This window comes from Limanda limanda, chromosome 3 (genome assembly GCF_963576545.1).
Source record: "Limanda limanda chromosome 3, fLimLim1.1, whole genome shotgun sequence".
Taxonomy (NCBI): Eukaryota; Metazoa; Chordata; class Actinopteri; order Pleuronectiformes; family Pleuronectidae; genus Limanda; species Limanda limanda.
The window spans coordinates 5,498,338-5,512,420 of NC_083638.1; the positions used below are offsets into that span (position 1 = coordinate 5,498,338).

The 14,083-nt window shown below is 40.1% G+C and overlaps 1 protein-coding gene across 1 annotated transcript in view; it reads left to right on the forward strand.

The window, feature by feature from the left end:
• myo9aa (myosin IXAa) overlaps positions 1 to 14,083 on the forward strand; it is a 103,546-nt gene that overhangs the window by 72,986 nt on the left and 16,477 nt on the right. Inside the window, exons 14-21 of the mRNA XM_061068690.1 lie at positions 903 to 1,022; positions 2,977 to 3,052; positions 6,555 to 6,695; positions 7,407 to 7,446; positions 7,539 to 7,661; positions 9,601 to 9,681; positions 9,883 to 9,993; positions 12,851 to 12,973. Coding sequence (XP_060924673.1) covers positions 903 to 1,022; positions 2,977 to 3,052; positions 6,555 to 6,695; positions 7,407 to 7,446; positions 7,539 to 7,661; positions 9,601 to 9,681; positions 9,883 to 9,993; positions 12,851 to 12,973 — 815 coding nt within the window. The remainder of the gene's footprint in view (positions 1 to 902; positions 1,023 to 2,976; positions 3,053 to 6,554; positions 6,696 to 7,406; positions 7,447 to 7,538; positions 7,662 to 9,600; positions 9,682 to 9,882; positions 9,994 to 12,850; positions 12,974 to 14,083) is intronic.

The following is a 14,083-nucleotide window of genomic DNA, read 5'->3' on the forward strand; positions in this document are numbered from 1 at the left end:
TGATAAGTGAATATTTCTGTTTTTGATGTGTGGAGTTTATCGGCGGAAAAACAGTGTCTAACTCTTCAGAATATAATACGATTGTAATAATTAATCTCTGACATTACATAATTTCCTTGAATTCCTTCCAGGCGTTAGGGTTACCATCATGTTGTCCGTTCTATTTTGCTTTTTCTGCCATATTTAATGTTCCATCAGTCACTAGTAGTTTGTGTTTAGTGCTCGTAGAACCGCTGTGTTTTTACAGTAGCTGTTTACTCTCTCAGCTTTTGGCTTTTAGACGAATGCCTTCTCTTCCCTTAGACGTTCCTCCTGCCGTCCTTGATACACAGTCGATTTTTACAGATGTTCCCTCAGAGCTCTGCATCCTCTTTATCTTTCCCTACAGTTTTACATGCAGATGTTGTTGTGTGAATATAGAGTTTGTTGAAATCTTGCTTTTTCCTTTATCTTTTAGAAATCCTTTAGATATCAGTGTCTCCCAAAGCGAACCTGTTACATGTCTTCAAAAACATTTCTGCAAAAGTTTGGATAAAGCCTAGACTTTTCTAGTTTTTCCCCTTTAATAACAGCCTCACTCGAGAAGAAGAAGAAATTTACAAATAATATTTTGAAGACATTGTATGGAAAACCCTTTGGGGGACAAACACCTGCACACAGAGTCACAGTGACAAACATCCAGCTGCAGTTTCGAATGTCGATCGTTTTCTCTCCAGACGTCTTGCACAGGTTATCTCTCCGGTAGACGACTGCATCTCTTGATCTCTTCTTCTTCGCTGTCTAATCTCTCGTTTCTTTCTCTCTCCCTCTCTCTCTCTCCTCTCTTTCCCCCCCTTCTGTGTATTTTGTTTTTCTCTCCTCTCTGTTTTTTTTTTTTCCTTTTTGTTTTTTGCTTCTCCAAGGGCATGATGACGCTGCTCCCTGCGCAGTTTTGAAAAGTGTGGATAGTTTTAGCTTTCTGCAGCACCCTGTGCATCAGAGAAGCTTAGAGATCCTGCAGAGATGCAAAGAGGAGAAGCACAGTAAGGCTGCCAATACGAGAACGACTCCCTCCGACTTAAAACCACCACTCGGGGGAAACTGTTGGGATGAGGCTGACCAGCATCAGCAACTTTGCTGAAGCCAGAATTGACCAAAATCATTTAAATATCCAAACGTCAAGAAACAAGTTTATTAGGGCTGGGCAAGTTAACTCGTTTTAATCGAGTTAACTCAAGTGATGAGTTAACTCGATTGTTTATCCGCCAATTATTTTCTTTTTTCCTGTTCTGCAGCAGTCAGCAACAGACCTTCACAAAATAAAAGCCTGACTTTCACAATAAAACAATAAATAATCAAACCTGAGTTAATGCGAGATAAAATAATTAATCGAGTTAACTCATCACTTGAGTTAACTCGATTGAAACGAGTTAACTTGCCCAGCCCTAAAGTTTATACTTCATAAGACTCGATGCTTGTTGGTCTCCGCCCCCTCCGGCCTCCTCCTCCCCCCCCTCTCTTGTTCACCTGCATGCATTTGTTTTTAGTCTTGTCTTGCACGTTGTCAACTAGCATGCTCCATCCATTCTGTCACTAACACTGTGCTAGAAAAAGGCTCCGCAGAGTTTTGCATGCTTGCATTGCTTTATCAGCTAACTTGGGTCTGGGGGACACAACACAGTAACGCCTCTCGGTGCCCGACACACGCTTCCATGTGTCCACTCCTGTCTCTTTGGGGCGGTGGTGGGTATAATTGCTTGTCCACCTCAGCATACTTCTTAAAATCAGCCACCTTCTCCTGTCACTAACACCACACGGGCCGGTGGTGGTGAGAGAAGACTGGGGGAAGGGTATGATGAGATGTGTATTATCACTAACGTGTTCACAGGCAGATGTTTATGTGGTGCGGGACAAACATTTCATCACACTCTCATGTGTTTGTGTCTTTTTGTTGTGTGCCATCCTGCAGCTCCAGGTGAGAGTGACAATGTTGAACAAAGTGATGAAACTCCCTTTAGAGTCCAACTCCAGTAGCTTGTTACTCCCTGAAATCTCTCCTTTGTTCCTTAAATTACATTTCCAAAAGATTTCACGTCCTTCAAATCGCTTTGATGTAACTTTATAATTTCCTTCCTCATTTTGTGACGAGATCTATGAAAAGCTACGAATCTGTAATCAATGAATGATTGATCGTTCCTCATTAAATCATAATTTACTTTAAATCAAGGCACTTTTACTTAGAAGGCCAAACCTTAAAAATTATAGAGAAACAGTCAGTGGTGAAGGAAGTCATCAAATATTTTACAAATAAATAAACATAAATGTACTCAAGTAAAAGTACCACATTAACGAGTATTGTTCTTATTATAATTACCCTAAATGACGCTCTGATTGGATAATTGGACAAATTCCCCTCTCGCTACTGATTACTTTAAAAACGTAATACTTAAACTACTTTATAAAGGTGTAGTAGAGTAGAAAGTATGGATATATGCTGATATATGTATTGTAGTAAAAGTGATGTACTTTAGTACATTTGTCATGTATTTGTACTTAACTTAAATAGTAACGACTTAATTGTACTTCATTATTTCTGCTCAGACCTTAATCCGAAAGGCTACTTATACATGATAGAACATTTTTTATTGGACAAAATGTGGATTGAGCATTCGTATAATCAATATTTTAAGCAAAACTACAGTTCACTATAAACCAAATAACTCTTTAAGTATCGTCTTCCATAATTTGACACTAACAAGAACACCTCACTATTAACCTCATAGATCTTTGTTTCATCTGCAGAAGCTTAAATCCCCAATAAAAAGGCACATAACACTCACTGCAGTAACACTGGAGGGTCACAGGTGTGTGTTTCGCTTGACACGGGTGTGAGGGATTTGATTTTTTTGTGTGTCCCTTTCTGTTTTTGTGTGCTTGTGTCTGTGTGTGTGATTGTGTGTCCTTTCACATGAAGCTAAAATGTCTGTTTATGATCAGGTGTGACCAGGAAGACTCCACGTTCTCCTCTGTCAGACCTCCAGGGAAGCAACGCCATCAACGACAAGTCGCCGCGGTGAGTCTGTTGGCGAGCAGCGTGTTTCTCACTCGAGTGTTAAAGTGTCCGATCGCTTCACTGAGCGAGTTGTGAGAGTTCCTGCTGTGTGAAGAAATAAATTCCTGCTCTCATCATTGCTGTTTATGTGGAGTTCAATGCCAGGTTATCAGATTCATCAAATAGCTCAGATATGCAGGGCCGGACCCACATGAGCTCACACGAGGACAAGTGTGTCGGCACTCCTGACACAGTAATGCAGTCAAACACCACAACATCAAACACAAGCTGCTGCTATTCAAACAATGAGTGTTATGCGCTTCAGTGACGTATGATTTGCAGGTGTTTTTATTAATCTACAGTTATTATTCTGTCTAACCATGAAATCTCCTTAAATTCTGCACCAAATCCATCACATTTGTTTGGACATTGGTGGAAAACTATGGAAGAAACATGTAAACTGTTGATTTCCGACTAAATCCACATTATCCCAGCTACATATTGAAGGTAGTTACAGGTTTGTTGTTCTATTTGTTGATGAGCAGCGGCTGAGAAAGAAACCACATTCTAATCTGCAGGATCCACACTCTTAGATCTCAGTCCCCTAAATACGCCTGATCTCTATCATGTGGATCATTGAATGAGTCCTTTCTTGGCCCGTCCTCACACCCACACATCCTCATGAGAGCAGACAAACAGACAAACAGACAAACAGACAAACAGACAGACAAACAGACAAACAGACCAACAGACCAACAGACCAACAGACCAACAGACCAACAGACCAACAGACCAACAGACCAACAGACCAACAGACCAACAGACCAACAGACCAACAGACCAACAGACCAACAGACCAACAGACCAACAGACCAACAGACAAACAAACAAACAGACAAACAGACAGGGATAACAACATGACCTGCTTGGCAGAGATGATACGAAAGGTCAACGTTACTTGCATATTCATCTCCAATAGCGTTTGTTCATGTGTTCTTTTCATCCTGTTGTTGTTATTATTATTAATACAAGTTCAATTGAATTTATGTAGCAACTAGAAAAAGAAGATATTGATTCAAACAGTACTGGGTAGAATAAACATCTTGTCAATCTTTTGTTTGTTATTTTAGGCATTTTGTGTTTTTATTTATTAGTCAAGAGCAAAAGAGGAAATGAGACATAGAGAGATAGAGAGATAGAGAGAGAGGCAGCATGATGGCGAATGACTGTTTATTCCCTGAACCCTTAGTTTTTAATCTTACACACATATACAACAATCAGACCTGGAAATGCTCTTCATCAACAACCCTCTTAATTCCTTCCTGTCACACACTGATGTGTTGAACCCTGAGACCAACGCTGCATGCCTTTTTTAAAAAAGGAAAACGGTGATGACTGTTCTCTGACCCCGGGTGTTGCTCCCACACCACCCCACTGAGACCCCCGCTCCACCACCTCCACTAATTAGCCGCGGAGCAGGAGATTAGCAGCGCCGCGACCACGACTGGTAGCACAGGACAACTCGTACAAGCCGGCTTTTGTTACACAAGAGCCCCGGTCTGGGGCTGTTAAAATCCCCTCTTAATGTGATTTGCAACCTCTGCCCTCTCGCTCTGTCTCTCTCTCCCTCTCTCTCTCTCTCTCGCTCACTCGCACACACTCATGCACGCATCCTCCACACACTATGGGAGCACTAAAGCCCGAGCAGCTGCTTCCTCTGTGATGTAAAGGCCGAGCTATGCATCGGAGAGGAGTGCCCGGGGAGCGATAACTATGCGGTCCCTGCAGGGTGCGTGTCAGCTGGACAGTGCAATGCTTTATGGGAAACACTCACTACACAAGGCATATTGTGCGATCAGCGCTAATAGAGATCGATGATCGACTGGGGAGAAATTCTGCCTTATATGGTCGCACAGATGCAACCAGAGGATTCCTGCTTATTCTATCTTTACATATTGTGACACATAAATTATTTTATTGTTTATTCGTGGAACAAAAAGCCTTGAATTTCTCCAAAGTCTTATACAACAATGGAGTATAAACGCAAGAAATCAAAATTCCAGACTATTGGAGCTACGTGGATCTTCTGCTATAATTTGTTGTGTTGTTATTTGACGCAGACAAGTCGTATTTAATCATATGTGCACTGCTCCTCTGGGGCTGAGGAAACGTCCCCCAGCTCGTGACAGTGGAGCAGTGATTTCAAATCCACCACACCTTCTTAACCAAAAAAGAACATTATGCCAAGATAAACATCTATTATTTCAATATTTATTTCTTCAAAATCGGAATTAGCTTCACTGGTAAGTTAGCTGATAGCCAAGAACCACAGAGTACAAACCAGGCTGATTTCATAGGTTTGTGTACATATATACAGTTACATAGCAAATGTACTTTTTGGCACTTTTAAATGCCGAAAGTACACAGAGAGAACAGAGATGCATGTGGTTGATTTTAAATGCCAACACTGAAGTTGGCAAATATCTATTTATTTATCCATCAAGCTGATCTTTAAAACCACAGTTATGTATTTCAGTGGAAAATCAACCTTCTCCCCTGTGGCCTTGTATTTTTATCCATTTCCATTTAAAACACTCACTCGTCTCCCAGCTTGTTTTTCTCTGGAATGATTGAAACCGCTGCTAATAACACATCTTTCTATTAGAGGTTTCTAATTCATCTTGTAAATCGATATATGATCATGAAAAATACTCCAATACTTGTAAATCTCTGAATATGACTTACTTCTGCTGCAGCTGCTCTCTGACTCTCTACAATAATGTTGGAAAGTGTTTTTTCACTTGTGTTTTACTCTCTGCTCCTCTGGGCTGAGAGGGTTCAGGCTGGTTAATGGTTTTCACCGTGACCTGACCATTGGTGTTTTTGTTATAGTTCTGGGCAGGTGGTGTGGTTTCACCTTGAGGCCGGAGGTTTAAACCCTCCGAGGCTTCAGTGAACTGTGTCTGGTTCCCTTCCTCTGTGGAAGAAAACACAGGGACTAGTGCCCCTGCTGGTGACATAGAAACATGCCCTCTACAGAGATGAAATGCACAGCGCTGTTTGATGGAATTAAAAGATATTTAAGGACTGTGGAAGTGTTTTAATGTGTTTAATATCTGGAAACACGCTGATTAAACCCGACTTTAAGTTCACTGACTCGTGTAAACCCAACAGATCTTGGTAATTTGTCTTATTTCTGTGAAAAAGGTCAATGAGCTGTAAGTGAAGGTAAAGGCACAACCTCTCTTACGTTGTGGCTCAGTCATGATTCATACCTCAGTGGAGGAATGAATCAAAATATTAGGGAAAGGCCAAACTGACACATGTGATTCAACTATTTATTATGTACTTATTTGAATTTACAAAGAAAAAGAGAATAAATGGCTTTTGAAATTGAATAACAAAGATGAGATTACTCCTTTTATTGCTTTTTTCTTTCCTCTACTTCTTCCTAGTAGACTCACAAAGGTTTTTCTTTCGATTTATCACTTTTAATGTTCTCTGTGTGTGTTTTATCTTGAAGGGGTTCCCCGGGCCTCGGCTGGAATGGACGCGTGGGTCGAAACAGCCGCTTGTCGTCCAGCAGCTCCATCACAGACGAGGACGGCATCTTCGTCAACTCGGCCAGCAGCAAACTCCTGGAGAGAGCCCACGACATCCTCATGTCAGTAACAACACACAGTCACTACAGACAATATACACTTCTTCCCTCGTAGTAGTATTTTTTTAAATTAAGACTATTACTATTATTATTATTTAGGGCTGGGCAAGTTGATGAGTTAACTCGATTAATTATTTTATCTCGCATTAACTCAGGTTTGATTATTTATTGTTTTATTGTGAAAGTCAGGCTTTTATTTTGTGAAAGTCTGTTGCTGACTGCTGCAGAACAGGAAAAAAGAAAATAATTGGCGGATAAACAATCGAGTTAACTCATCACTTGAGTTAACTCGATTAAAACGAGTTAACTTGCCCAGCCCTATTATTATTATTATTATTATATATCTTATAGATTATTTGATATTTTTCTGGTGCCTCCTTTTCTGATTATTTCCACATCATTGTATTCCGCAGTTTCGGGTTATTTTGCTCAGTGTGGCCTTCTCGGCCTTGAGACATTTTTAAAACTATAAGACCTGAGTTCAGTCTCGGTGTCAGTGAACATCTGTCCAGCTGCTCCAGAGATCACTGCATACCTACCTGCTCCAAGGTGCTGCTGCTGACTCTGACCTCTGACCTCCCCACTGAGCGGAAAGAGAATTCGCCCACAGGGTTGAATAAAGTTCGGCTTTATTGACCGATTCTGCTGCTTGTTGCTCAAAACAGACGAGACTCCATGATTGATTTGTGTCGCTCTTTTTTTCTTTTCAAACAGGAGAAACAAAAACTACAAATCAAAGCCGGTTCTCCCGAAGGTACAGCACAGGATTTCTTTAACTTATATTTTACTGACTTATAAACTAACTTCCTTTATAAACTGATTAACTTATAAACTTCCCATCTGCAGCATTTACTAAATGTCAAGTCTCTGAAGTACCTCAGCAAGCTGACGCTTCACGACCGAATCACCAAGTCACTGCTTCACCTGCACAAGAAGAAGAAGCCACCGAGTATCAGCGCACAGTTCCAGGTCAGACACACACACACACACACGCACCCACACACACACACACACACACACACACACACACACACACACACACACACACACACACACACGGCAAGCTGCAACAATACCAGTCATCCTGAGCTGGAGCGATGAATCCCCGTCCAGCTGTGAATGTGATTAAAATCAAGGTGTGTCCTTCTCTGTCTAATCTGATCCATGTATTTCTCCTAAATGTGTGTGAAGTCTATTACGTAGTTCCCACCCACACACACACACACACACACCCAAAGGTCTTAACTTTATGACATCATGTCTGGAAATTTGAGGAAATAAAATTAATAAGCGTCTCCCACTCAGGATTTGGTGAGAAACTGGTGCTTTGCCTCATCTCAGTCACAGACGCACCCTCCTGAATGTCCTCACTCGTGTTGAGATGAGATCGCACAAAGCAGCAAACTGAACAGATCTGTACATATTCACTTTTTTACAAGTACAATATCTTTTCTGTCTAGTAACTAAGAGATAACCACTGTTCTATATTGTATAAAATGTTCCCAAGTTAAGTAAAACACCAAATTAACTTTTTTACTCGTTAATGCTTTTAAATAAACTTAAAGTAAAACATATAAAAGTTTAAATACCCTAATGGATCAGGCAGCTACATCATTAACTATATATTATATTCAGTTTAATACAAGAAAATGATTTCTTATTAATAAATAAAGCTGCAGATGATGCTACATTGAGCAGTTTTGTTGTCATATATATTATTTATTTGGTTTTGTTCTTATTGTGATCACAGTTCCCTTTCTGATTCATTTAAATAAATGTAAAAACAACTAAAAAACTAAAGCAGCATAAAATGTAGTACAGAAGAAAGTAAAGTAAAAATGTAAAAGAGGACCTAAAAATAAATCCACTTTAGTTAAGTACAAATACGTGAAAAATGTACTGTAACAAATTGAAGGTACTTGGTTACATCCGCTCAATTCTTGAGGTCAGATACAACAGAAGCATTTTCAGCGACCACTGTTCTTTCTATTTCCTTTCCTTCCTTTTCGTTTCCTTACCTAACTTTTCATGTTCCCTTTCCTTCCTTTTCCTTTTCCTTACCTTAACTTACCTTACCTTAACTTACCTTTCCTTACCTTACCTTACCTTACCTTACCTTACCTTACCTTACCTTACCTTACCTTACCTTACCTTACCTAACCTTTTCCTTTCCCCTACCTTCCCTTTCCTTTTTTCTTTTACTTTCGGTCCTTCTCTTCCTTCCCCTCCTTTTCCTCTCCCCCCTCCATTTCCTTTCCTTCCTTTTCCTTTCCTTTCCCTTTTCCTTAACTTACCTTACCAAACCTTTTCCTTTCCCCTACCTTCCATTTCCTTTTTTCTTTTACTTTCGTTCCTTCCCTTCCTTCCCTTCCTTTCCTTCCTTGCTTCCCTTCCTTCTCCTCTCCCCCCTCCATTCCTTCCCTTCCCTCCTGGTCTGGTTTGTGGTGAACGTGTGTGTTGTGCTGTGGCTGGTGGAGACGAGTGCTGCGGCCCCTCCGGCGGCCGGCCCCTGGCCCCCGTGTGTGGATGACTTCACTTCCCACATCCTGTGCTGCTCTGATTGCTTTAATCTTCCATCGAGGGGGGGGGGAGACTGAATTCCTCCTGCCACTGAATTATCACACACACATGCTGACCCACATGTGCACATGTTTACACACACAGACACAATAACTGGGCATGGAAAAAGGCTACACACATTATTTTTCCCTACAGACCCACATGCTTACACAGACACGTTGTCGGTGTTTATGATCCCAGACTGTGACTTTGATCTCCAGAGTTTTACTGATGGACCGAAACTCTGATAAAAACCTGTAACCCAACGTTGGAGTCGGGTTGCGTTTTGTCATTTTCTGACTTTGTGTTACATGTGTGCTCTTGTTGTTGTTGTGGTCCCGTTCCGCAGGCGTCTCTCAATAAGCTGATGGAGACTCTGGGTCAGTCTGAGCCGTATTTTGTCAAGTGCATCCGTTCCAACGCTGAGAAGGTACCGTGCTGCCCCTCCACTCTGTTTTAACTTCACTTTTCAAAGCATTTTTCATTTCCTTTGAAGTTTGAGCTTTTTAAAGCTGTTCATCATTTCCCCCCCCCCCTTCCCTGCTGTCGCTCTGCCTCTTTCTGTCATTCTCCCTCCGTCCTGGATTTCCTTTCTCTTGTCCCTCCTCTGGCTTTCCTTTGTGTTTCTCAGCTGCCCCTGAGGTTCAACGATAACCTGGTGCTGAGGCAGCTGCGGTACACCGGCATGCTGGAGACCGTGCGCATCCGGCAGTCAGGCTACAACATCAAGTACAGCTTCAAGGTAGCGTGCACGTTTCTATACCCGGTGGATGCTCCCTGAACATCCATTCAGTCAATCGCTGCTCAGAGACAAGGAGGTGCATCCTGGACAGAAGGACAGTGTCACAGGAGATTCAGAGACAAACAACCATTCACTATCACAATCACACCTACAGTCAATTTAGAGTTTCCAAGTAACTGCAGGTTGTCTCTGGACTGTGGGACGAGCCGGAGAACCCAAAGAAAACCCACACACGGACACCTCTTACTCCAAATATTGTCCCCTATCTTTGTTTCCTTTCTAGATTTTAAACAGCAAACTACAAAAGACAGATCAAACAAGTGATTCAAAGTAACTAAAAACAAGAATCTTTGTTAGTTATCAAATCAGCTAGATTTACTTGAGCGCTGTGTTTAAATTCACTTTTCATATAGTTTGATTCTTTAATTGAGTACTTTTCTTCATGCAACTGGATAGGAAATATTTTACTTTTTACTCTACTACATTTATGTGAAAGCTCCAGTTACTACATGGATGCATTTATTCATAAATTTGATAGAGACAGTGCTCAATAGCTGCACATACAACTTTTCATTCTTAGATAGTTTTTACAGGGCAACATGAAATAAAATGATCTGTCCTATGGATAATTAATTTGCATCATAAAGAACATTCAAACTAATTGAACAACAAACACTACATCCAATAACAACAAGAATTATTAGAAAGATATTGTAAAAATCAAACGTTTGAGATAAAGAAAGAGCCTTTTTCTTATATTTTAATCTGGGTCAAGATTTAAAAACATTTTCATTCCTGGTACACGCCCACATTTTAAACTTCCACCAGTTTACTACTTGTTGTCAAAGTGTTGCCTCTGAGCCCAGACATGACAAAACTCCTCCAGAGACCCTGAAGACTTTATAAATCACTGTTTATGTTCTGAGCAGCAAACTGAGTTTATTTGTTTCCTGATATTTAAAACAGACTCACTTAACCCACTGGTTTTGTGAGGAGATGATATTTTCCCAGCAGGCAAACACTCAAAAATCCGAACAGTGAAAGGAGTTAAACATCTTTCAGTGAAGTCGATCAGAACGTAAACCTCTCAGGTTTCCATGTGAAACACGTCACTGATGCTGATTCACTCTGGATTCAGAGAGAGTTACAGCCGTCTCCACCACACTGGTCCTCATACAACCTGATTTCAACCCTGTGAGAACTAGTGTCGGACTAATAAACCAGATCATGTTTAATGTGGATTGGAAGGGGGAGTTTTAACAGAGGACTGGCACTCCCTTTCCTTTCTTAAATTACTTTCCACTCTGCGGTGTCGACTGTTCGTCTTGTGATGGCGAAGTTTCTGGAAAAAAAGATGAAGTCACCGTGGTTTCACTGTGTAAACATGGTGGTGTCTACAGTAGCTTCAGGTTCTGAGATCTTCACTACAAACACTTCTGCTGCCTCAGATGTACAATCAGTGATAATAATGGAATTTAATTAATGATGTGATGAGTCATTTCTGAGACATTTTTAACAGAGATGACTCCAACAAGGGAATCCACACAATAATATTCTACTTGAAGTAGAAATATGCAGCAACGAAGTACATCTACGTTTAATGTGTTAACAATGTTAAAACAAAGTATTTATCAGTCATAGTTAATTTGACATAAGGTACATCTTGCTGATAAGTTTTTGTACTTTTACTGAAGTATAATAGACTTTTATTCCTACCTAATTGATATCTAACTTATAAAACGTTTAACCACTACTGGGAAATAGTTACCATTAAAGTTTGAAATCAAATACAATCCTCTCCACTTCAGCTTGTCTATCTAATGAGGTGATTTTTGATTATCTCCGTTCCTGACTTCAACTATTCTGTCTTCTTCAGAAAACACGTCCCCCCCCTCTAATTCATTTAATTGTACAATGTTATAATTAACTTGTATTTATTTTGCATTAAATTGACCTTGACTTATTTAAATGAATAAAACTAGATGTCACACCGTAGATCTCTTACGTCCTAAGTGATCCGGTAACCTAAATGATTTGAAATGAAAAATATTTACACCAACCACGTATGAGTTCCTCCCAGATCCCTCTACTAAGTTTGGAGGAAATCAGTTTTCGTATAATCCAGCTAACAAATAACACAATTTGTTTCTTTGTCATATAATAAATGACAAAGAAACAAAGAGGAGCGAAACATCCTCATGGTGGAAGTAAAAATAACTATAAATAAACCATAAATATATATATTTTATGGGCGTTTTGATGAGCTCACTCAAATAATTTCAGCATCAGACGTCGTCATTCAGCAGAAATTCCTACAGACGTATTTACTGCTGTGGTCAGCACTAATGAGAAATATTTTGGGTGCAGTATCACTCGGGAGGACTCTGCTGTTCCTCCTCAGGACAGAGACTCTCCATTGTCCCCGGCTCTCTGAAACACTCTCCATGCTCGTAATTGTATAAACACAGCATCTGTTTCCCTGTCCACCCCCCACGTCCCGGGGTGAAGAGCGGATTGGAATCAGACAATGGGCCTCAGTTTGAAGAGTGGGAGTTCAGCATATTTATGCCATGATGTTTGATCCTCTGGAAATATGGACAGCGTGGACTTCTACCTGGAACCACATGTGACCCGACAACATTTTTCTTTCATCGTGTGTCTGCTCGATAGATGAGACAGGAAACTCAGAACGTCTCAAGAGTGTAGGAACGATAAATCCTGAACCGTGATCACTGATCGCTTCACCTCACACATTCATTGACGTAAAACATGTAGTTGAAACATCTTCACTAAATCCAGAACAGATCCTACAGACCAATACATTTCTCTTTAACACCTTTCCTTGTTCTCTTGATAGGACTTTGTTCATCACTTCTGCGTGCTGCTCCCAGAGAGCACCAGTGCCACCAGAGAGGGAATCCAGCAGAGCCTGGACCAGCTGGACCTGCAGCCAGAGGGATACCAAGTGGGAAAGACAATGGTATTCACCCTGCAGCCGCTCCTGTCCTCTTAAATCAAATGATTCACAATAACAGTCAAGTGCATCATGACTGATGTGTTTTTTTGGACACCAAAACCATTATTAGGAAGTAATAAATGTACACATACCTCTAACATGTAGTTCAACAGCAAAAGGGAAGAGGTGAAGTGGCAAAGGACTTGATATAATAAAATGAAATGCACATTGGATTCTTAATATTACTATATCATTTGTATTGTTACACATATGCTTACATTTTATTCGTCCCGTCCTTCAATATAGATAGATAGATAGATAGATGGATACTTTATTAATCCCGAGGGAAATTTAGATCATCCAGTAGATTATACAGTTAACACTTAAACACCTCACTGACATACATACATGTGACCGCTAGTTGACTTGGCCATAGTATTTTATTGACGAATTGTTTTATACCTTGTATTACTGTGTATATATATATGCATATTTATTTCATTCCTATTTATTCAATGTATTCACTTTTAATGTATCAACTTTTTTATTGTACCCTCAGCACCATTGTAAATGAGGGTCTTATCCCTTAATGTGTCTTCCGAGGCTTAAATAAATATTCAATCAATCAATCAATACATAAATCACATACGGAGAATATATTTACAGATACAGGAATGGAATGCAGTGATGTGATTGTGTCCTTGTCCAGTACGGAAGTGTTCTTGTGCTGCTGGAGTTGAAAGTACAATAAAATATATATATATATATATATAAAACAACAAAAATATATCAATATATAAGAATATCAACAAACTTGCACATAGAGTTTATGTTTGATATGAGACACACGATATATAAAACATGTTTTCCAGCTAACTCAGTGGGAAGCTGAGGAACACGTCCAACAAGTTCAATAAGTTAAATAAAGTCACGATGCATCATTCAGGGTTTAAAATGAAAACGTAGAACAAAACAGTGATTTAGGGATTTTCTTCTACGACGTCATTGTTTAGTGAAATTGGTGAAAAGCTCATTAAACTGTTATTACATGTTTCATTTGATTCTGTGTGTTGCTGCATGTGGAGGCCAGCAGGAGTCTTGTTAATAATGAGTGGGTCAGACTTGGTCTAAATT